We start from the raw sequence: 25,847 nt of genomic DNA on the forward strand, positions 1-25,847 counted from the left end.
GAAAGTATTAGGTGTAATGATTCAGCCACACAACATGGCTGACACTTCTGGGTTCCAGGACCATTCTTCTGCGGACAAGTTCACATGCATGAGCTCCGTCATCTGTGTATGATGTAGCCATGTCAACCATGCACTAGGTAGCTTTTAAAAAACATGCCATCCCCCCCATTTGTGCACACCAACCTTCACCAGGCCTGTACACCCCCTGCCAATAAACTCCTAACGGGTTTATTGCGTGTTCTGTGTTTCCTTCTCACTAGCGCCAGGTAATTTCATTAGTGCCGTGAGACTTGGGAGGCTCTCCCGCCCTGAGCCCCTCTCCTGGGACTGGGATCCATAACCAGGTATTTTTTTCCACAACAACCACATGTTCCATCTGCCTGAGGGCAACCTCTACGCACACCACCGGCTTCAATTGATGAGTTTCCCCATTCCAAGGAATTGACTGACCATTGGGCTCCTGGAAATCGTCTGGTGTTCCTAGAAACGAGGGAACAGCCCCCAACCATGGCCTTCATGGCTACGGTTGAGCCCTTTGATGACATTCATCTCTGGATTGCTTCCCTTAGCTGAAATCGTGTTTGAACGACCCGGGGTCAGTCCTCCCATGACTGGGGGCCCAGGGTTCCTTGGATTTTTCTTTCTCTTTTGTTTCTTTTTCTTTTCTTTTCCTTTGGACCACTCATCAGTGGTCCCTGAGAGACCGCTCGGTCTCTAGCCTCTCTGGCTTCCCAGCGCCTGGACTGGAGCCAATCAGACTTTAACACCACACCTGTAGATAGAAGATGCTCTTCTACAAGCCCTGCGGTGTTCGCCGCTGTCATACTCTGCCTGTAAAGGGGAGACGCCCCCCTATAAGCCTTCTAGTGCCACCATTTTCACAATTTCAGCTATGGGTAGCAAGCCATCCAAGATCATCAATCCAACCTCCCCCTTGGGATGCCTTTTAGAGGCCCTAAAATCCCAGGCCTTAATGCCCTATTTAGAGATTCTCACACTTGTTCATCTAATGCTACCTTTAGTCCCGATGTTCTACAGGAAATTTCTAACTACTACTGTCAGCGCACAGGCAGATGGAAGGAGTTTCCTCATATCCAAGTCTTTTACTGTCTACGCTCTAAGTCCCAGTCTTACAATTTCACCTTTAAAAAAAAAAAAAAAACAATTTCACCTTTCATGATATCCATATGATCCTATCTAATAACCTACTTCCTGAAGAACACAGGCGAGTTTGGGAGCAGGCCAGACTACATGCAGACGAGGTTCACCAAACACATGCATCGCCCACTCTCCCACCTCCTGAGGCAGAGGTGGTCCCAAAGCGGGAACCACGCTGGGATTATAACACCCCAAGTAGAATTTTAGTTAGTGACCAGATTTTGACTTGCCTTTTGGCAGGTCTCCGTAAGGCTGCCCTCAAGCCAGTCAACTATAGTAAGCTCTCAGAGCTCATTCAAGATACAAAGGAAAATCCTTCTGCATTTTTGGAATGCCTCACTAAAGCTCTGTTACAATATACTAACTTAGATCCAGAAACCATGGAAGGCAGACAGTTACGACTCATTTTTTTTTCTCAGTGCTACCCTGACATTAAGGCTAAACTTAGACATTTGGAGAAAAGAACCTTGACCCTGCAGGCAGAAGTCTTAGAGTTGGCTTTTAAGGTGTACCATGCAAGAAATGAGAAGGCCCGCAATCATCACTGTCATGTGCTAGCCATGACCATCTGACCCAATCAGTGCTGTCCATGCTGCTCCCTTGCCCCTGGGGCTCAAGAACCATCAGGCCCATGTTTCAAATGTGGTAGAACTGGTCACTGGGCCCAAGCATGCCCTAATCCTCATCTTGGTCCTGCAAGACCTTGTGCAAGATGCCATAGGGAAAGACACTGGGCAGTCGATTGTCCTCATGTACATCATGGCATGGAAACAGCAAATCCAGAAAATTCCCAAGTTGACCTAGGTCTGGCCATGGATGAGTGAGGCTGCCTGGGCTCCTTTGACCCGATCACAACTGTCATCTGTAACAGGGAACCACGGGTAAACATCACTGTATCAGGATGGCCCACCCATCTCCTTTCTCTTGGACACCAGAGTAACATACTCGGTACTGAGGAAATTCTGGGGGTCTACCTCTCCTTCTAGTTTCCCTATTGTTGGGGTAGGGAGACAGCCTTATCTACCTCAGCAGACCCCACCACTTAACTGTGTTTTTAGGGATATTTATCTCACTCATTCATTTTTAGTCATGTCGACTTTCCCAGTACCTCTTATGGGAAGACATTTTTTAGGAAAAGTAGGAGCTTCCATTTCATTTGCTCCATCCATTCACCTTACCCCAGACTTGCCAACAGCTCCCCTCCTCCTCTTTCTAGGCTCCCAACCTCCCAGCTCCAATGTGTCTTTTCCTCTACCAGCCTCTCAGGTGAACCCCCAGTCTGGGACACCCAAAACCCCTCTGTTGCTAAACACCATTTCCCCATCATTATCCAATTACAAGATCCTACTAAGTACATTACCCAAGCTCAGTACCCCCTCTCTCTCCAGAGCCTTAGGGGACTTAAGTCTAATCTCTGACCTTCTAAGAAAAAAGCTACTTTGCCTCACCTTTTCTCCCTTTAACACCCCTATACTTGCTGTTAAAAAACCTAATGAGCCTGGTTCAAGACTCATTAACTCCACAGTGGTTCCTCTTCATCCTGTAGTCCCTAATCCTTATTTACTTCTTTCCACTATTCCCCCCAGGAACCTCCCACTTCTCAGTTCTGGATCTTTTTTTAAAAAAAAATCATTTATTTAATCTTATTTTATGTTCATTGGTGTGAAGGTATCATATCAGATCCCCTGAAACTGGAGTTACAGACAGGTTCAATCTGCCAAGTGGGTGCTGGGAATTGAATCCTGGTCTTCTCAAAGAGCAGCCAGTAATCTTAACCACTAAAGCCATCTCTCCAGCCCCCTCAGTTCGAAATCTTAAGGATGATTTTTTTTTTCTCTATCCTCTCAGCTCCCAATCTCAAAATATCTTTGCCTTCACCGAGCTGACCAAGCAGCTAGAACAGCAGCATTCCGGAGCCCAAACCTATCTCAGTCACCTCAGGGGGTTCATACAGTACAACACACATTCTCACAGACACCCCGACACTTGGCAAATTCTGTCCTATCTACATTAGCTCTTTCGTCCTAATAGCAAAGCTCTGTTTCATTTTGTCAAGACTCACCTCCAACGCACCCCTGAAGACTTACAGTTCTTAAAAGCTATCACTGCCTCTTGTAAAATCTGTCAAAAGTCAGATCCCAAGACCACATATCGTAGCTTCCCTTTTCCCACCCATCAGGCCAGGGCTCCCTTCCAGGAACTGACTGGCAGCTGGATTTTACTCATATGCCCACAGTCAGATGAGAATATCTCCTGGTTTTGGTGGACATCATGTCTGGGTGGACTGAAGCATTTCCCACCACTAACAAGAGGGCCCAGATGGTTTCCAATGTTCTTCTCTGAGAAATCAGCCCCCAAGTTTGGAATCCCAACCTCTCTTCAGTCGGATAATGGCTCAGAATTTACCTCCCAGATCTCTCAATTTTTTTTTTTTTTTTTTGGTTTTTCGAGACAGGGTTTCTCTGTGGCTTTGGAGCCTGTCCTGGAACTAGCTCTGTAGACCAGGCTGGTCTCGAACTCACAGAGATCCGCCTGCCTCTGCCTCCCGAGTGCTGGGATTAAAGGCGTGCGCCACCATCGCCCGGCAGATCTCTCAAATTTTATCTAAGGCTTTTAACATTCCCTGGCATTTTCATATCCCATACCATCCTCAGTCTTCAGGGAAGGTAGAATGAACTAACCATTCCTTTAAAAATGTTCTTGTCGAGATGTCACAGGAACTTCACCTTGACTGGGTAAAACTTTTGCCTCTGGCCCTTCTTAGGCTTAGGACTCTCCCCAAAAGCCCCCCTTTCCATCTTGCCCTTTGAACTCATGTGTGGGCGGCCAACTTTAACCCCCTCTCACCCCAAACCTCTCCCCTTCCTGATCCCCTGCTTACTCCGCTGTTATCCCATCTTCACTCCCTATTATGGGATTTTACCGACCACTGGTTACCTCAACCGTGTGCCAATTCATGTCCACTGCCAATTAAAATAGGAGATCAGGTACTATTCTCTCCCCTAGACCAATGCCCCTCATCCCTTTCCCCTAAATGGCAGGGCCCTTTTAAAGTAATTCTTGTAACTCCCACAGTTGCCAAGCTCGAGGGGCTCTCTCATTGGATCCACCTGTCTCACCCTTAACTGTTTACTCATCCAGCTCAAGATACCCCTAGTATATATACAGTTACTCAAACAGGGCTCTGCTCCCTGTTCTCTTAAGTCCCAGACAAATAATTTCATCACCATCCTCAACCCTCCTGTGCCAAAAACTTCATATATTCTCCCTCTTCCTCTTTCTCCTATCTGCTTTACCAACTTCTCTATATCTCCACAATGTCATATTTAAATTTCCAGATTAACCACCCAGTTGTTATTACAGGGACCATCATTAAATAAAGAGCTAGAGGTATAAGGATTGCCAAGAGCCCAGGTGGTAAGAAATAATGAGCTTGGGGACATTTACAGCCCCAGACTCCAAAAACTCACAAAACAGACTTTAACATAACAGGTTTATCACTGACTGCAGCAGTGTCTTCTGGATATTAAGGTAATATACCATGATGCTAAAGAGAAGAAATGCCTTAAGATTTGCTTCAAGAGCCGGGCGATGGTGGCGCATGCCTTTAATCCCAGCACTCGGGAGGCAGAGGCAGGCGGATCTCTGTGAGTTCAAGACCAGCCTGGTCTACAGAGCTAGTTCCAGGACAGGCTCCAAAGCCACAGAGAAACCCTGTCTCGAAAAGCCAAAAAAAAAAAAAAGAAAAAGAAAAAGAAAGAAAGAAAGAAAGAAAGAAAGAAAGAAAGAAAGAAAGAAAGAAAGAAGATTTGCTTCAGGTAAAACATCAAGGGGTCTAATAATTCCCCTTTCTAATAATTCCTCCTTCTTTTCCTCCCTCTTCCCACCGTCTTCCATTCCAACACTTATCATCATAATCATAAGCTTTTAATATGTCTAAAATTTATTTCTTTTCAAACATTTTTTCATAAGCTCCAAGGAGCCAATTGGACCTATCTAAATGGACCACCAGACTCGCCTAGAATAAGTATCACTTAATTCTTTCCTCATCATTCCTGGTCTTGGGAACCCCTGGGAAATTTCCTCCTCCACCCCCGTCCAAAAAACAAAAACAAAAGCAAACAAACAAAAAACCCAAAAAACTCTATCTACCATCTTGGGACTCTCCTCCCTTAATCACCAGGATCTAAAATTTTTTCCAGGCATAATTTTCTGCCTTTCCAGCATCTTGTGAGGTCTAAGCTGCCAGGCAGCCAGTTCCACAGAGCCCAGAAAAAAATCACAAAAGTAATCAGCCACCCCAGGACGAGGTCAAGCATCTCAACTCTCCGACAGCCCACAAAATCAGCAAAAAGCAGTCTCAAGAGACCTGACGACGCCCACAAAATCAGCAGGAAGCAGTCACAAGAGACCTTATGATGTCCCATTCCCATCCATTAAAAACCCCAAACTCTCCAGATTTTTGCCCCATTTCCACCCATTAAAGACCCCAAACTCCCAAATTTTTATAATAAACAAAAGGGCAGAATGTAATGATTCAGCCACACAACATGGCTGACACTTCCGGGTTCCAGGGCCATGCATGTGCAGACAAGCCCTCAAGCAGAAGTATCTAGTGGCCCCGGGAATCTTAAAAGACCCCACATGACCCACGTATAGCATGGTTGCATCATCTATGTATGATAAAGCTGCGTGAGCCCTTGTGTACATGTGTGAACTCTGTCATCTGCGTATGATGTAGTCATGTCAACCCCCTGTGCTCATGTGCTAGGCAGCTTTTAAAAGCTGGACGTGCTATCTCCCCCCCCCACCCTCTCTGCACACCGACCTTTATCAAGCCTGCACCCACCCCCCCATAAATCCATAAGCGGGTTTGTTGCATGTTCCGTGTTCTACTAGGGATGTAGCTCAGTGGTAGAGTTCTTGCCTAGTGTTAAAGATGCCCTGGATCCAATCCTCAATAACACACAAAGATATGGACACACAGAAAGTTCTTTAGGGGGTCTCCAATTCCTATCCACCTGGTATCTATGCATCTATCACTGCCCTAGACTGTTTATCAAGACATTAAGGGTCATCTCAGCACTTGGGAAGTCAAACCAGAAGGATTTTTCAAGGCCATCTTTAGGCTAGCTACCATAGTGGGTTCTAGGCTAGCAAGGCTACGAAGTGAGACCCTGACTTTAAAGTGGGGGTGGGGGGGTGGGGAGGATTGGAGACATGGCTTGGTGGTTAAGAGAACTGGCTGCTCTTCCAGAGGACTGGGGTTCAATTCCTAGCACTCACACAGTGGATTATAACTGTAACTCCGGCTCCAGGGTATCTGGTGCCCTCTTCTGGCTACAAACTCTCTTCTCTGAAAGGATTTGTTACTTGGCTTCCACAGCACTTTTCTGTGGATTCCTTTACCTTAGTAGTCATTTCTTCCTGCTGTTCTTTCTCTAGCCTCCTCTAAAGGTTGATGTACCAAAGCTTGATTTTTCACACTATTTCTCTTATTCTTCAGATGAACTCATCTTAAAAATGTAATCTAAACTCAGCTACTACTCATGCTTTAATCTCTAGAGTTCCCCCAACTTCAACCATCTAACTGCTTTCCAGACATCTCAACTGAGAGGTGCAAGCCACATTAAATTTAACGTTTATAAAAGTAACCTCCTTTGTGCCCTCATTTGTTTCTGCCCCTACCAACACTCCAAACTTTCCAAAGACCACACATGGAATCTTCCAGCAGTTTTTCAGTCAAGATTTTTGGAATTCATCTTAATTTCATACACAAAATCTACACCCATTGGATAAAAAAAGAGAGAGGAAGGAAGGAAGGAAGGAAGGAAGGAAGGAAGGAAGGAAGGAAGGAAGGAAGGAAGGAAGGAAGGAAGGAAGGAAGGAAGGAAGGAAGATTAAGAATCCTGGGTGCTCTTCCTGAGGACCTGCGTTTGATTCCCAGCACCCACGTGGCAGCTCACATTAGTCTGTGGCTCCAGTTCTGGGGCATCTGGTGCCCTCTTCTGGCCTTCTAGGGTACCAGGAAAGTACATGGTACACAGATACACACGCACCCCCCTAGGGTGAAGGTAGGAGTTCACAGGGTCTCACTATCTAGTCAAGCTGGCCTCCAGATTCTTGAGGCTCAACCTCCTTGGTGATGTGGGAGTCCCCTCTGAATGCTGTGGATGTTTTCTTACCATTGGTTAATAAAGAAGCTACTTGGGGCCCATGTCAGGGCAGAATAAAGCCAGACAGAAAATCTGAACAGAGATACAGAGAGAAAGTAGGTGGAGTCCAGGAGATGTCAAGTAGCTGCCGAAGGAGACAGATGTCTTGAACCTTACCAGTAAACCACAAGCCTCATGGTAAAATATAAAATAATAGGAATGTGTTAATTTAAGAGGAAGGTTAGCTAGAAATATGCATAAGCTATTGGCCAAACAGTGTTGTAATTAATATAGTTTTTGTGTGATTATTCCACTCAGGGCGGCCAGAAAAGAGCAGTCTCCACTTACACCTTAGTATTGGAAGGAATTACGTGTAATAAAACCAAACCCACTCATCCTGATTTTGGTTAAAACTCTTGAAGTCCCCTATATCTTTTATGCTCTCAGCTACTTGGAGAGCATGACCTTTCCTGTAGACTGCTGGTGTAAATTGACATGGTGAAAATTCAGTTAAAAGTCTAATATTACTAACCCATGAGACCAAACAAACTGTGAGTGTTGAAGGAGAGAGGGCCTGCTTTTGGTCCCGGCCGCCCAGCTAGCTTACACCCAAAATAATCACACAGAAACTGTATTCATTTAAACACTGCCTGACCCATTATCTCTAGCCTCTTATTGGCTAACTCTCACATCTTGATTTAACCCATTTCTGTTCATCTGTGTATCACCACGAGGTCGTGGCTTACCGGGAAAGATTCAGCACGTCTGATTCTGGCAGCTCCATGGAGGTTCTCTGACTCTGCTTTCTTCCTCCCAGAATTTAGTTCTGTCTTCTCTACCTACCTAAGTTCTGCCCTATCAAGCCAAGCAGTTTCTTTATTGATTAACCAGTGAAAGCAACACATAAATAGTAGGACCTCCTACACCATTTCTGCTTTGCTGTTTAAAAAGGAAAGGAAGGCTTTAAGATAGTAAAATTACATATAACAAAACAGTTAATTAATTCAAGCAAGAATTAGTTACAATATTTATATCTATTTTATCTTTTATCATAACAAAGGAAAACTATAACTATCTATTCTTCAACTCCATCAAAGACTCCAGAAGGATATAATATTACCTAAGTAAATGAGAAGTAAGCAACTTACAAAACTCTAGAAATGATAAAGACATCTCACTGCCTGTACAGTCACCCAAAGTTCTTCTCTACTATTGGGGCATCCATCTTCAGCCTACAGGCCAATAGTATCCAGCAGACTTTTCCATGAAGCAGGCAATTTCAAAGACAGTTCAGTCACTTTCTTCTGTATCCTGCAGAAAGTCTCACAGACTCTTTCATGAAGCAGGAACCCCAAAGGATCTCACCTTTAGGCAAGTTCAGCAGTCAGCTCTCTGTGGGTACTGCATGTCCAGTGAACCAGTCCAGGCAAGAGCAGTTTCTTGCCCAAATGGCTAGCAAACTCCATAAGGAGTCTCTTCAATGCCCATTTTCCTCTTGAAGTAGCTGGTACTCCCAGGAGCAGATGTGTCTCATTGTCATAAAAGTCCTAAGTTATTAAAACATTTTAAATGCCACATTCTGTAGTCTTTGAAAGATATGAAGAATGCCTGCCTATCTAACTGAAATATATCTCTATATATCTAGAAAATCTAACATGACTAAAAGCTTGACTATTAGCAATGATTATCCATTAACAACCTATATTTCTTAATTATACATTACATTTTTAAATGAACTACACAATCACAATACCTTAATCAAGAGCAGAAATATACATATAGCAAGATTGACCTTAAATTTATATCAATAAAGCTAAATCCATACCAATGCAAATTATTCATATCTATATCATGTGGGGGCTAGCAAGATGGCTCAGCTGATAAAGGTGCTTGCTACCAAAACTGACCACCTGAATCCAATCCCTGGGACACACATAGTAGAAAAAGAGAACCAACTCTTACAAGCAGTACTCTGGCCTGTACACATATCTGTAGCACAAGTATACACACACACACACACACAAAATGGGAGCAGGAGGATAAATTCAATTAACCCAGGATTCTAGCTCTTGTGTGATGACGAATCTTAGTGACCAACTTGATACACCTAGGAAGAGAGAACCTCAATTTGAGGAATTGCCTCCATTAGACTGGCCTCTGGATATGTCTAAGGGACATTTTCTTCTTCTTTCTTGTTTTATATTTTTGTTTTGGTTTGGGTTTTTTGGAGACAGGGTTTCTCTGTGTAGGACTAGCTGTCCAGAAACTCGCTTTGTAGACCAGGCTGGCTTCAAACTCACTGAGATCTGACTGCCTCTGCCTCCTGATTGCTGGGGAAAAGTCATGTGCCACCACTGTCCGGCTGAAACATTTTCTGGTTACTAAATAATATAAGTAGGCCATCCCCAGGCAGGTGCACCCGGGCTGTATAACAAAAGTAGGCAAACTTAAGCCTGGGAGAAAGCCAGCATTTCTCCATAAAGCACCTGCCTGGCTTCCCTCACGGATGGACTGTGAATTGGAAGTTTAAGCCAAATAAACCCTTCACTGCCTTTTTGGTTGCTATGGTCATGGTGTTTTATCACAGCAGCCAGAGCACCTTGCCCATCTCATCTCAGGCTATTCTGTCCTCTGATGTGTAACTGTCTCACTACACTCCAGCCACAATGGACTCTTTGTTATTGATTCTAAATCAAATTTATTCCTGAGGCCTTTCCTTGATTTTCTGGCCTAGAACACTCCATACCTGAAGTTTCCAATTTCAAAGAGAACAAACAGAAGGAGCCATAGGAAAAGCAAAACACAAACTTCCTAAAAAGGATCAGAAGCCCAAAGGCTGAGGAGATTAACTTTCTCTATTCAGTAATCTAAAATGAAGAGGCTCAGCCTCAGGCCAAAGTTAAAAGACTATTTTGACTATGAGGCAGCTCCCAGAAGGAACTAAGCATGCTATATCTAGGTTCAATGATAGAACTTCAATATCTTAGCAGGGCGGGTGGTGGTGCAAGCCTTTAGTCCCAGGCAGAGAGGAAGGCGGATCTCTCAGTTCAAGGCCAGTCTGGTCTACTGAGCAAGTACCAGGACAGTCAAGGCCACACTAAGAAACTCTGCCTCTAAATAAATAAATAAATTCCGGTATCTTGATATGTCATGTAAAATAGATAAGAATAAAATAAAAGGCTAAAGATATGGTTTAGTTAGTACTTGCCTAGTATTGCCACAGTCCTGAGTTCAAACTCTAGCACCCCATTCTCTCCCCAAAAAACCAGAACAAAATATTCTAAAAAGATGCATCCCAGATTTCTCAAATTTTTCTAAGTGAATCCTAAAAAAATACTAAATATTCTCTTCTGTAAGAGATCATAGGGCAACATAAAAAGCACATAAGCCCTGATGCAAAATTTTATAGAAATGTATTATTTTATATTTTTAGAAATAGGTTTTCATAATGTAGCCCTAGCTAGCCTTTAATTCAGATCATTCTGCCTCTGCCTCCTGAGTGCTGGAATTAAAGATATATTTAAAAAATTAAAGATAAAATTTTTTTTTCATTTTGTGTACATGTGTTGCATACAGTGCTCACACCAGCCAGAAGAGGGTGAAACATTCCACAGGAACTAGAATTAGATAGTTGTGAGCTGTCATGTGGATGCTGGGAACCAAGCAAGCTCAGGTTCTCTGAAAAAGTAGCCAGCTAAGAGAAGGTAGAGTCAGGCAGATGCCAGGGGCTCAATACCCAGTCTATACAAAATGATGGATGGCAGACACATGCCTAGAAGATACAAGGCCTGATTCCATCCCTAGTACAAGAAAAACGGAGCAAGAAAAAAGGAAAAATCATAACATTAAAATTACACCACCCTTAAACAAAGCATAGTAAAATTCTTGCCACTTCTAAATAAATAACTGTACTGTCTTCAAAGGCATGCAATTTTTTTAGTAAAAAATGTGATATCTTTGGGAAATTGGTTCCAAGACCCTCTGCAGGTAACAGAACCAGCAGGTACTCAAGCCCCATGTGTAAAATGCCATAGTAAAGCTATGTACAACGGAAAACAGCTATAATCCAGTCCCTCAAGAAGTTGAAGCAGGAGGATATCAAGTTGGAGGCCAGACTGAAATTCATAGAGACCTTGCCTCAAAAGGAAGAGAGGGAAGAGAGGGAAGAGGAGGGGAGGGGAGGGGAGGGGAGGGGAGGGGAGGAGGAGGAGAGGAGAAGGAGAAGGAGGAGGAGGAGGAGGAGGAGGGGAGGAGGAGGAGAAGGAGGAGGAGGAGGAGGAGAAGGAGAGAGGAAGGGAAAGGGAAGGAGGGAGGGAGGGGGACCTTGCAATATACCATGAAGCTAGTAGGGAAAACATGTGTATATATGCATGGCACTATTAGCAGCATCTGAAGTCCATCCATCTAAACTTGACAGGATTTCTAAGGATGATTAAAAATATCAGGAACCCAGATGATAAAAATCAGAAAATGATGCAGATACCTAGGGATTCTAAGGTTAAATTGGAGCAAAAGATTTGGACTGTATAAAGAAGGGAAAATGGATTCTGAACCACACAGCAGGAGTTAGGACAGATGAGAATGAGGCTGGGAAAATGTGACTGGTGCAGAAAGAGGACTGCTGTTCATGATCCTAGAATCTGAATGACGAGCACACTTCCCTAGACACCTTCAAAACCTAGTGAAGGTTGAATGTACCATTCAGTTTCATGAAGTAGTGAATTAGTAATCACCAAAAGCTCTTCCTCCATGGGTGTTACAGGTCACAAAAGGCCAGAAATAATTGAGAAGGCCTAGGACTGGCTAGATAACCTAACCTTAGACAACCATTTGTGGAAGGCTAGAAAAGATGAGACAGTGCTTGCTTATCAAGCATGAGGAGTTGGATTTGAAGCCCAGGACCCATGAAAAAACCACACCTGGCAATATTCACCTGTAATTTCAGGGCAGGGGAGGCAGAGACAGTAGGATCCAAGGGCTTACGGGCCAGTTTGTCTGGCTCAATCAATGAGAGATCTGTCTCAGAAAGAAGGTGGAGAGAACTAAAGATATCCAATATCAACTTCTAGCCTCCACGTGCACACACATGAGTACACACAAACACATACATACAGGTGTACACGCACATTGAAAAAGTTTCACCAGCTGTTGTGGTACCTTTAATTCCATTCAGGAGGCGAGCCTGGTCTACAAAGTGAGTTCTAGAACTGCAAAGGTTATATATCTTAAAGAATGAATAAAGAAAGAGAGAGAGGGAGGGAGGGAGGGAGGGAGGGAGGGAGGGAGGGAGGGAGGGAGGGAGGGAGGGAGGGAGGGAGGGAGAGTTTGAGATTCATTCACTGGTCCAGTGGCACAGTCCTGTTATTCCATGTACTTGGGAGAATTTAAGTTTAAGGTCTGCCTGGGCTATAGACCAAGTTCTGTGTGAGCCTAGCAACTTAATGAGACCTTGTCTGGAAACATAAAATACAGAAAACGGTAGGTATATAGCTCAGTGATTGAATACTTTCTACCAGGCACAATTGGGTTCAATTTTCAGTGCCACAAAAGAAAAGGAAAGAAAAGTTTCTATGCTATTTCAAAAAACAGATGTTAGCTTGGTGCACCTGAGGATTGCCAGTTTGAGGCCAGCCTGAGCTAAAAAGTAAGACTGTCAAAAAAAAAAAAAAAAAAAAGAAAGAAAGAAAGAAAGAAAGAAAGAAAGAAAGAAAGAAAGAAAGAGAAAGAGAGAGAGAGAGATAAGAGTCAAAGGAAGCAGGGCACTAGGGAACTTAACAACAGGAGGAATCTAGAGAGAGCCTATCAGCTTTGGAGATAAAGTCATCTTTTAGTTGAAGCAATTTACAGTTGCAAGTGAACAGTGCTGCAGATGATCGACCTTCTGGGGATGTCAACCTATTTTGAGAATCTCTATCCTGACAATTTCCTTCATGTACGAACATGCAAGTAGAATTTTAATTGTGGTTTCAGGTCATCAGTGGTTATCACTACACCTAAGAGTTTACACTTCAGGTTGCAGACTCACACAAGGACTCTACCATGACCTCCATCACTTGGGCAAGTATACTCACTCTAAAATCTCGGGATTTGAGTCTACCTTTCTGTCAAGATGGGCAGTGATAGCACACATCTTTAATCTCAGTACTTGGGAGCCAGAGGCAGCCTGGTCTACTTAGTGAGTTCTGGGACAGCCAAGGCTACACAGAGAAATCCTACCTCAAAAAACAAACAACAACAACAAAAAAAAAACCAAAGCAAACAAACAAAAAAAAAACAAACAAAAATGACAAACTAAATTCTCATCTTTCCACCATTAAATAAGGTTTACTTTGAAGAACAATCATCCATTTCCTGAGAATGAATACAGAAGTTCTGTGGCTGGGATCTCAGCCATGTCTTCTAGAACAAAGGCATAATAGCATATTCCTACGATCTCAGCACTTGGAAGACTGAGACAAGAAGATTACAGTACATTCATGGTTAGCCTGGCTTACAGTGAGTTCCAGGCCAGCCTCAGTTATACAGAGCAAGATCTTGTTTCAACAGCTCCCACTCTCTCCCTGCCAAAAAAAAAAACCAACTAGAAATACCACATTCTTCCATTAAAAATGTCACAGAAGCCAGGCGGTGTTGGCACACGCCTTTAATCCCAGCACTTGGGAGGCAGAGGCAGGCGGATCTCCATGAGTTCGAGGCAATTCTCGTCTATAAGAGCTAGCTCCAGGACAGGCTCCAAAAAGCTAGAGAAACCCTGTCTCGAAAAACCAAAAAAAAAAAAAAAAAAAGAAAAAAAAGTCACAGAAAAGGGTAAAGGGTATGGTAATCCTTGTTATCAATAGAGGTACTCACCATCCAGCAGGTCTTCCTCGTCATCCCTGTCATGCTCCTCCACTGCCACTTCCTCCTCCTCCTCCTCTTCCGCATCCTCCAGCTCCACGTCCGGGTCCAGGTCTGGATCGCTCCCTGAGGCGGATTCGTCTGACATGGCTCCCAGAAGTCCTCAGTGGGCATTACCGACTCATGGTCCACTGTAGGGGTCCTAAGAGGAGAACAAGAGGCATCAATCAAAATCACAAGGTCTCATTCATAAGTACAAATCATCCCAAAGAAAAGACACTGAGGGTGAATTCCCCTGGGCTTGTTAAAGCAAGGCAAACTAACCAAATCTGAATCTGAATCTTCTCTATGAGTATATTTTGATACTCATAGATACATATATAGATGTGTATATATATACATATATATATACACACACACACACATATAGATACTTGATACATATTTTGCTGCTTTTGCCCAGTTCAAGCACATCAGGGGCTGCTTTGACAAGAAAGTAACAGCCACAAGATAAAAACTGAATGTCTTAAAATTCCCTTGATCACTCCTTCCTTTTACCCCTTTCAGTTTCCTGAAAGCCGTCTCCTGTGCTTACACCTGCACATCTACACATACGTGTGTATTTATTTCTAATCCCAGGCACTACTCTAGGTACAGCAGGAGGAAAAAGAATATAGGGAGTGTGCAGAGCAGGGGTGTGCCAGGAGGAGCTGTTACTTCACACTGGGTGTCAAGGCAGTTCTCACTAAGCAGAGACTAAAAGATTCACAGAAGCCACGCAGACACCTGGAAGAGTGAATTTCAGGCAGAGTAAGCATCAGAGGCCAAACCCTGAATCAAAGGAACTGAGTATTCTTAGAGGATAAGGAAAGGGCCCTGTGTGGAATAGGGCAGGACACAGCCATGCAACACCACACGAAAGACATTTGACTCTCCAACTGAATCAAGATCTGGACCTAGTGAGAAGTTGACTGTTTATACTGTCGCTTTACCCAAGCTTGTAGGAAGCCTCATGTGTAAGGTCTCAGGGGCCATGCCCGCTTTTAGGCTCTTCTCTACATATTGGCCTAGTTTCAACCACATCTTTCAAAAGCTTTGCAAAGTGCCCTCAACTTCTGGAATCACACTTCTCTTCTGAATTCCATTAGCCATACTAAACACTGTGAGCCTCCACTGAAGGGTTCATACAGGCTACCTCATGATGCACAGTAAACCTCCAGGCAGGCATGCAAATAGGTCTATGGGAACCATCTACATTGTGGGAATTCATCTGTGCACACTTCCTGCCTCACTGTCAGTCTGCTATATCATATACATACAGCAGACCTATTCCTCTCTTCTCCACTTCCCTCTCCTCCTCCTCCTCCTCCTCCTCCTCCTCCTCCTCCTCCTCCTCCTCCTCCTCCTCCTCCTCATGTTTTCATTTCGCTTTGTTTTTTGTTTGTTTTTTGTTTTTGTTTTTCGAGACAGGGTTTCTCTGTGTAGTCCTGGCTGTCCTGGAACAGGATGGCTTCAAACTCACAGAGATCCACCTACCTCTGCCTCTGGAATGCTGGGATTAAAGGCATGCTCCACTACTGCCCGGCTTCTCTTCCTTTTTTGTTTAGGGTGGCTAGTGGCTTTTTTGAATTAGGGTCTTTGGTAGCACAGGCTGGCCTTCAACTGGCTATGTAGCCAAAGCTATCCTTGAACTCCAGATCCTCACCTCTTCACTTCCCAAATCCAAGGATTATAAGAATGAACCACCACAACTGGCTTTAGAGAAAATTTCTAATTAGTATGCATCTTTAGGTACCCAGATGCCTGTTATTCTAGGAAGTAAGATTTATACACTAGAGTAACAATCACAGTAACAAGGAATAGACTTCTACACATCCTCAGATAACAAACCTGCTTCAAAACCTCAGTTTAAAAAAAAAGAAAAAGAAAAAGAAAAGGCTGGGTGTGTTAGTGCATGCCTTTTATCCCAGCACTCATGCAAAGGCAGGTGGACCTAGGCAAGTTCCAGGAAAGCCTGGAATAGAGTGACTGTCTAAATACAAAAACAAAAACAAAACACCACAACCTCAGCCCTCAAGGTCCTGACAGAAACAATATTCTACTACGACAAACGCTCTTAGACATGAGACACCAATCCAGACCCTACTTAGATGATTTTCAAACAGGAGACTGCCAGCCATGGTGGCATATAACTGCAATCCTGGCAGAGACAGGGGGATCACTGCAAATTTGAGTCCAGCTGATCTACATAGCAAGTTCCAGAAAAGTAAAAGTTTTGTGGCAAGACCCTGTGTCACCACTGTCATTATCCTCGTCATCACGAGCAACAGAACAGCAACAGCAAAAGAACAGAGGACACTTTAAAACAGAGCCAAGGTGGAGGAGCAGAGAGGAAAGATGGATAACGAGTATCACAGATCAGTAGGCTAATTAAAGTTCACAATTCAGCATAGGTTTTATTTCAAAAAAATAAATAAGTAAGTAAAGGGATTTCAAAGGTTCCCAATACAAAAGAGATAATTTTTAAAGAATGGGAAAAGCTAACTCCCATATTTGATCATCACATATCGTATAATACATTAAATTATCACACTGCCCATAAGTATGTACAATTATTATGTGTAGCTCTTTTAAAATTAAAAATGGTACTCAGACCATCAGATGGATAGATGAATAAAAAGTGACTGAATTCTCAGAGAATACCAAGTTTTTCTTTTATCCATTCTTCCATAGCCCACTAAATTTATGTTAGTGATAACACGATAAACATTATTCCTAGCTCTTTAGAACCACATCACTGTGGGGCTATGTTGGCTCACATCTTTAATCCCAGCACTCGGGAGGCAGAGGCAGGTGGATCTCTGTGAGTTTGAGGCCAGCCTGGTCTACAGAGTGAGTTCCAGGACAGTCTACAAAGATACAGAGAAATCCTGTCTTGAAAAAATGAAAAAAGGGCCACATCAACTACTAAAGAAGTACTATTACGGATTTTCAAAAAGGCCCAAACAGGGAACTGAGCAATGGCTCAGTTAGTCACAAGTACCCGAGTTTGAGTGCCAGAACCCTTGATTTTAAACAAACCAAACAAACAACAATGCCAAACATGGTGGTACACCATGTTTGTAATCTCTGTGCTGAGGAGGCCAAGACAGACAGGTCCCTGCTCTAGTCAGCTCAGCCTATTGGTGAGTTTCATTCCAGTGAGAGACATTGTCTCAAAACAAAAAGTGGATAATACTTGAGAAACAACACCCAAGGTTGATCCTCTGGCCTACAATAGTGTGCACACCACACGTATACAACACACACACACACACACGTACACACATAGGCGCACACAAGTGCACACATGCATGCTCTTATGGTCTTTGTTCACAGAGCAGAGCATTCTTAGAAGCCCACATTGAAATCCAAGGACTAAATACAGATGTATATACGATCACTGTAGTAGCCCATACAATTTAAAAAATGGACAGTAATGGTAGCACATGATCCTGTCTTTTTTTGTTTGTTTGTTTTTTGTTTTGTTTTTCGAGACAGGATTTCTCTGTAGCTTTGATGCCTGTCCTGGAACTAGCTCTTGTAGACCAGGCTGGCCTCGAACTCCCAGAGATCCACCTGCCTCTGCCTCCCGAGTGCTGGGATTAAAGGTGTGCACCACCACCGCCTGGTATGATCCTGTCTTTAAGTGAAAGAAATCCTTCTACTAGACAGGAGTAATACCAGAATTTAGGAAGATGAGACAAAAGAATTGCTAATTCAAAACCAGCTAGGATACACAACAAAATCCTGAGTTAGAAAGCGCATCCTTTTCACTGCATGACCTTATTAACTCTGGAGATTTTTTTTTTTTTTTTTTTTTTTTTTTTGGTTTTTCGAGACAGGGTTTCTCTGTAGCTTTGATGCCTGTCCCGGAACTAGCTCTTGTAGACCAGGCTGGCCTCGAACTCCCAGAGATTCACCTGCCTCTGCCTCCCGAGTGCTGGGATTAAAGGCGTGCGCCACCACCGCCCGGCAACTCTGGAGATTTTTGAATAATTAAATTTTCGCAAATGACCTCATAGCAATTTCATAACAAGTGCATCTGACTTCATTAAAAATATAAATACTACATACACACACATACAATACATATACACACAAAATATAAATATAATCCTGAATTTAATAACTCACAAGGGAGCATGAAAACATTCAGTTTATAGAGCAATACCCTCTGAAAACCCGTTAGCCAAAGAATTTATATAATTCAAAGATAAGAGTTTAGTGCATGTAATCTGTCCAATCGGCTGGAAATCCACTAGAGATCACTGAAGTTACTTCAAAACCTTTCCATACAGAATAATGACACTGATCACTCCAAATGTGGACTTCAAACTCCGACTAAGCTTAAATGCCTTTTGAGAGAACGTCAGTTACTTAAGAGTACACTAAGATACAATCAAAGCAGCAACAGAACTAAACTGATACACCTGACATATTTTACTTGGATATAGAATGAGACTTTTGGGCAATTTGGGACTTAAGACAACATAAGAAAGAAGAGCAAATAACCTCATTCAAGACTCCCAGCAGTGGGGCCATGGCAGACAGCTAACTCTCTAAAGGCCCTGCAGTGAAACAGGACCTGAGGAATTGGCACCACACGCAGCAGAAACACGTCAGTCAAGAATTCTGCACTCCAGTAGCCACAGCTCTGCAGGTAAGTAGCTGCATGACATCATGGAGGTCAGTTTTCCTTTGGTTTTAACCATCCTTCTTATTCCAGCCAAGGAAAGAGATGAACCTCAGTCAGTTTTCAAGATCTTTTCCTAATTCAAAACAGCAGTTCCTAAAGAGGCTTTAGAGTCTCCTTTGAGTCAGCCACAAGGTCAAAATCATAGTTTATAAAGTCATTCAGAGTGTAAAACACACCAGTGAATTTTTACATGATAGAATACAAAAAATTCCTTGACCCCTTCAAATTCCATACTGTAGCTAACTTTTTTTTCCAAACAACTTTATTTTACATTTCAACTCCAGTTCCCTCTCCCTCCCATCCTCCTGCTTCCCCTACCTTATCCCCACCCCACTCCCCATCCACACCTCAAGAGAGGGTGGGGCCTCCTATGGGGAGTCAACAAAGTCTGTCACATCACTTGAAGGAGGATCAAGGCCCTCACCCCTGTATCTAGACTGAGCAAGGTATCCCTTCATAGGGAATGGGCTCCAAAGAGCCAGTTCATGCACTAGGGATAAACACGGGTTCTACTGACAGGGGCCCCACAAACTGCCCATGTCACACAACTGTCACCCACATTCAGTGGGCCCAGTTCAGGCTTATGCAGGTTCTCCCACTGTCAGTCCGGAGTCAGTGAGCTCCCACTTGCTCGTAAACTGTTTCTGTGGGTTTCCCCATCACGGTCTTGGTCCCTTTGCTCATAATATCGCTCCTCCCTCTCTATGACTGGACTCCAGGAGTTCAGCCCAGTGCTTAGCTGTGGATCTCTGCATCTGTTTCTATCCTTTACTGGATGAAGGTTCTTTGATGATAATTAAGGTAGTGGTCAATCTGATTACAGGGGAAGGGCAGTTTAGGTGCCCTCTTCACTACTGCTTAGATTCTGAGCTGGGGTCATCCTTGTGGATTCCCTAGTGCCTGGTTTCTCGCTAACCCCATAATGGCTCCCTCTTTCAAGGTATCTTTCATTGTTTACCCTCTCATTCACCCAATTGAACCTTCCTGATACCTCATGTTCTCCTTCCCACTCCCCTTTTCCAGAGCCTTTTCTACTCCCCTGCAAGTCCCCTCCCCCTACACTGCCATTTTACTAAGGAGATCTTGCCTACTTCCCCTTCCAGGGGACAGGGGATCCATGTATGTCCCTCTTAGGGTTCTCTTTGTTTCTTGTCTTCTCTGGGGTTGTGGACTGGAGGCCGATTATCCTATGTTTTATGTGTAATACTCACTTATGAGTGAGTACATAATAGATCTGCATCTATCCCCATGTACAAAACACAAGTCTAAATGAATCAAAGACCTCAACATAAATCCAGCCACACTAACCTCATAGAAGAGAAAGTGGGAAATAACCTTGAACACATCGGCACAGGAGGCCACTTCCTGAATAGAACACCAGTAGCACAGACACTGAGAGGAACAATTAATAAATGGAACCTCCTAAAACTGAGAAGCTTTTGTAAGGCAAAGGACACGGTCAATAAAACAAAACGGCAGCCTAAAGAATGGGAAAAGAGCCGGGCAGTGGTGGAGCACGCCTTTAATCCCAGCACTTGGGAGGCAGAGGCAGGCGGATCTCTGTGAGTTCGAGACCAGCCTGGTCTACAAGAGCTAGTTCCAGAACAGACTCCAAAACCACAGAGAAACCCTGTCTCGAAAAAACCAAAAAAGAAAAAAAAAAAAAAAAAGAATGGGAAAAGATTTTCACCAAGCCCACATTGGACAGAGGGTTGATCTCCAAAATATACAAAGAACACAAAAAACTAGATATCAAAATATCAATCCAGTTTTAAAATGGAGTACAGATCTAAACAGAATTCTCAACAGAGGAACCTCAAATGGCTGAAAGGCACTTAAGGAACTGCTCAACATCCTTAGTCATCAGGGAAATGCAAATCAAAACAACTCTGAGATACCATCTTACACCTGTCAGAATGGATAAGATCAAAAACACTTATGACAACTTATGCTGGAGAGGTTGTGGTGGGACTGTAAATACCCACCGTGGAAATCAGTATTGGTGTGGGACAATGGTCTGTATTCTGTCAATTATATTTTAAGAAAACGAAGATTGGTCAGTAGCCAGGCAGGAAGTATAGGTGGGTCAATGAGAACTTCTGGGAAAAAGGAAGCAGATTCTGCAGTTCTGACCTGGCCACAAAAGAAGCAAGATGTAACTGCCTCACTGAAAAAGGTACTGAGCCATGTGGCTAACACAGACAAAAACAATGGGCTAATATACATTATAAGAGTTAATACAAAGCCTGAGCTAATGGGCCAATCAGTTTATAGTTAATGTAGACCTCTGTGTGACTTCTTTGGGACCTAACGACTGTGGGAACCAGGCAGGACAGAAATCCCAAAAACAAGTATGGTGGTTTCTCTGAAAATTGGGAATCACTCTACCCCAAGATTCAGCAATACCACTCTTGGGCAATAACCCAAAGGATGCTCAATCACACCACAAGGACATGTGCTCAACTATGTTCATAGCAGCATTATTTGTAATAGCCAGAACTTGGAAACAACCTAGAAGCCCCTCACTCAAAAAAACAGATAAAGAAAATGTGGTACATTTTACACGATGGAGTACTACTCAGTAGTAAAAAACAACAACATTTTGAAATTTGCAGGCAAATGGCTGTAACTAGGAAAACCCATGTTGTAGTTATTCTTTAAGAAACCACTACTTGCAAGCTGGTACAGCCCCTTTGGATGTCAGTGTGGCAATTTCTCAGAAAATTAGGAAACAACCTTCCTCAAGACCCAGTAATACAACATTTGGATATATATCCAAAGGATGCTCAATTGTGCCACAAGGACATGTGCTCAACTATGTTCATAGCAGCATTGTTTGTCATAGCCAGAACCTGGAAATAACCTAAGTGCCCCTCGACCGAAGAATGGATAAGGAAAATGTGGTATATTTGCAAAATGGAGTACTACACAACAGAAATAATGACATCTTGAATTTTGCTGGAAAATGGATAGAGCTAGAAAACATTATTTTGAGTAAGGTAACCAGACACAGAAAGACAATTATCATATGTACTCACACATAAGTTGTTTTTAAACATAAAGCAAAGAAAACCAGCCTACAAACCACAATCCCAGAGAACTTAGATAACAATGAGGACACTAAGAGAGACTTACAAAGATCTAATCTACATGGGAAGTAGAAAAAGACAAGATCTCCTGAGTAAATTGGGAGCTTGGGGACCTTGGGGGAGGGCTGAAGGGGAGGGGAGAAGCAAGGAGGGGAGCAGAGAAAAATGTAGAGCTCAATAAAAATCAATAAAAAAAAAGAAACCACTACTTGTCAGAATTGTGGCAAAGTATCAAAAAATAAACATAATGATGTGAGAAGTCTATTAAAAAAAACTCCTCCCTCTCCAAGTTTGTTTCCATGGAGCCTAGACTTCACCGAGGTCAAATGTCAACAACAAAGCATTAGACACAGAAGAACTAGGAATTCAGTGGTCTCTATTTAGTCAGGCACTTTCAAATGTATAAAATGATTATACTCTAATTTTTTGTTTGTTTGGTTTCTGAAAAGTAACTTTTCACTTAAACTGTTATTTATGGGTTGGAAGTATTTTTGAATGAACAGCAGCATAAAACTCTGGAAAGCCACTAGGATAACCAATCGAAGACGCATTTTGTTCTCCACAGAATCGTGGCCACAGGGAAAGTGTGAGTGCACAAGCATGAGGAGGTGTGTGTGTGAAGACTGAAATCTTCTCACACTGGGGGTGTGGTGACACACACCTTGAGCTCTAGCACTCTGGAGGCAGAGGCAGACAGATCTTCATGAGTTGAAGCCAGCCTGGTCTACAGAGTGAGTTCCACAACAGTCATGGCTACATAGTGAGACACTGTCTCAAAACAAAATCTTAATACCTATATACACATTAAAACACCAGGTCAGCCAGGCATAGATCTCACACTCATAACCTCTGCTCTTGGCAGGCTGACACAGGAAGATGGCTTAGAATACACATGAGTTTGAAGCCAGCCTAAGTTATGGAGGAAGTCTCCATCTTAAAAACCTCAACCCCCTGTGACTCCAGTTTCAGGAGGTCTAACGCTATCTTTTGGCTTTCATGGGCATCCTACATGCATATGGTGCACATAGATACACACAGGCCAGGTAATAATTCCCATATGTTGTAGAATATTAATTTATGATATGTTACATTTGTTTATGCTGTAGAATATTTGTTTAATGGTGCAAAGATGTGCTGCATTCTTTTATGTTGCATTTGTTTAACTCTGTGAAGCTGTGCTACTGTGCCTATCTAAACCACCTGATTGGTCTAATAAAGAGCTAAATGGCCAATAGCAAGGCAGGAAAAAGGATAGGAGGGGCTGACAGGCAAAGAGACTAAATAGGAGGAGAAAAAGAGGGACTGGGAAAGCAAGAGAGATCAAGGAGCAAGAAAATCAGGACACTAGGGGCCAGTCGCCCAGCCGCACAGCCAGTCACAGAGTTAGAGTGAAAGTAAGATACAGAAGTAAGAAAAGAAAAAAGGCCAGAGGCAAAAGAAAGATGGGATAATTTAAATTAAAAAAAAAAAAGCGCTCTAGGAAAAAGCCAAGCTAAGGCCAGGCATTTATAAGAAAAAATAAGCCTCCGTGTGATTTATTTGGGAGCTGGGTGGCGGACCCCCCAAAGAACAAAGAGTTAAGAAAAAATTACCAACTACACCCATAAAATAAAATAAATCTAAAAATGACTGCCAATAGGGAGTCTATACAAATCCTTTAGTAACAAATGAAAATCATTGATTTCTGATTGATGCTAATCACATAAAACATTAATTAAAAATTACTGTATGGATATATGTGAGTCTGGATGTACGTATGCGCACTACTTGAGTGCTTGGTTACAATAGAAGCCAGAAGAGGGTGTTGGATGCCCTGGAACTGAAGTTACAGATATGAGCTGCAATATGAGTTTTGAGAACTAACTAAACTCGGGTCCTTTACAAGAACAGCAAATGCTTTTAACAACTAAGCCATCTTTCCAGCCTCTTCATAAATTTTTGTATTTGCTTTTTGTTTTGTTTGTTTGTTTTTTGAGACAAGGTTTCACTCTGCAGCCCTGGCTGTCCCAGAACTCACTCTGTAGACCAGGCTGTCCTGGAACTCACAGAATTCCGCCCACCTCTTCCTCCCAAGTGCTAGGATTAAAGGCATGTGTCACTACCTTCCAGCTTTATAATTTCTTTAAACAGTCTCACTGTGCTGCCCTGGAGCTCCTGAAACTTACTTTATAGACCAGGCTGGCTTTGAACTCAGATCACTTGGTCTGCCTTCCAAGTGCTGGGATTAAAGGCAGGTGTCACCATACAATCCCCCACCTCCCTGCTCAGAATAATTATTTTTAATAATCACTACATCTGTATAGTATACAAGTTGTTTCTGTTAATATTTTTTTATTGTGATACAGTTTCAAGTACTCCAGGCTAATCTCAGGATTACTATATAGCTGAGGACGGCCTTGAATTACTGATTCTCTTGCCCCTACGTCCTAAAAGCTGGGAATACAGACATGTGCCACCATTCCAGCTAAATTGTTATATACTGCTTAATTTTTGTTTTCTTAGTTGATCTACCACACATTTTCTTCTTCAAATTTGTTTTAAGACAAGGTATCACTCTGTAGTCCAGCATAGCCTACAATTCACTATGTACCCCATTCTATCCTTAAATTTACAGCAATCCTCCTGCTTCAGCCTCCAGACTCCCAAGTGCTGGGATTAAAGGAGTAAGTTCTATTCTAACATAAACCCTTTCCTCCCAAAGGAAAGGGACTTGTATGTCAAGAGAAAGTCAAGATCGGAATGCATTACTGAAAGACAAGGGTCCAGGGACTAACTGCAAACACATCACCATGTATGGCACTCCCTCAAGAACTATTTCAAACTAGAGGAAACAAGTATGGTATGGAATCTAGGGTTAGATACTGGACCTAGAAGAAATAGTTACAAAATATCAATATGGAGGCTTTTGAGATGGCTCAGTAGGTAAAAGCAATTGTTTTACAAGTCTTAACACCCGAGTTCCATCCCTACAACCTATAAATAAAGAGTCAGATGTGGTGGTGCACATCGTAATCTAGCACTCCTCAGTGAGATGGGAAGAAGAGACAGGAGAATCACCTAGAAGCTTGGTGGCCAGCTAGCTAGGCTACAGAAGACAATGAGACCCCACCTCAACAAGGTAAGGGAACCAACTCCCAGTAGTTGTCTTCTGACTTCTACATATGTGTTGTGATATGTGTGTGTGTGTGCGCGCACACACACATACACCTAACAAGCTTTTTAAAGCATCAGTATAGGGGAAACTAATGCAACTGAGTAAAAGCTGCGAGTTAGTTAACAGCATTATATCAATATTAAACTTCTGGACTTTTGGGAATAGACCTCAATAAAACAGTGACCTTAAAGCTGAGTGTGGTTCACACACCTTTAATCTCCAGTGCAGGGGAGGCAGAAGTAGGTGAATCTCTGAGTTCAAGGCCAGTCTTATCTACGAGCAAGTTCCAGGACCTCCAGAGCTACACAATGAAACCCTGCCTCAAGAGAAACCAAAACAAAAAAACAAACCTTAGGAAACAAGGGATAGGAGTAGTTAGTAGTAAAACAAACAGCCCCCACTCCTTTTTTAAGACAGGTTCTCACTATGTAGTCCAGGCTGATCTCAAACAGGCAATCCTCCTGCCTCAGTGTCCCAAGTGCTAAAATCATCACCCACCACAAGCAAAACAATGTCTCAAAGAAATTGAACATTGTGATTCACAGCTGCAGTCCCAGCACTCAGGAGGCTAAGACAAGTGAACTGCTACTCTGATGCTAGACTAAGCTAGTCAGGAAGTTTCAGGCCAGCAAGACCCTGTCTCAAAAACAAATCAACAAAAAATTGAAAATGAAGGCAGTAAGGAAGTATTTTTCTGTTTTCTTAGTTTTCCAAAG

At 42.8% G+C, this 25,847-nt stretch overlaps 1 protein-coding gene across 1 annotated transcript in view; it reads right to left on the reverse strand.

Annotated features, from left to right (window-relative positions):
* The window catches only part of Rad54l2 (RAD54 like 2), a 96,371-nt gene that overhangs the window by 39,821 nt on the left and 30,703 nt on the right, over positions 1 to 25,847 (reverse strand). The window contains exon 2 of the mRNA XM_057768740.1: positions 14,163 to 14,352. Within this exon, the coding sequence (XP_057624723.1) occupies positions 14,163 to 14,298 (136 nt within the window). The 5' untranslated portion in view covers positions 14,299 to 14,352. The remainder of the gene's footprint in view (positions 1 to 14,162; positions 14,353 to 25,847) is intronic.

Source organism: Chionomys nivalis, chromosome 4, assembly GCF_950005125.1.
Source record: "Chionomys nivalis chromosome 4, mChiNiv1.1, whole genome shotgun sequence".
In the NCBI taxonomy this organism is placed as follows: Eukaryota; Metazoa; Chordata; class Mammalia; order Rodentia; family Cricetidae; genus Chionomys; species Chionomys nivalis.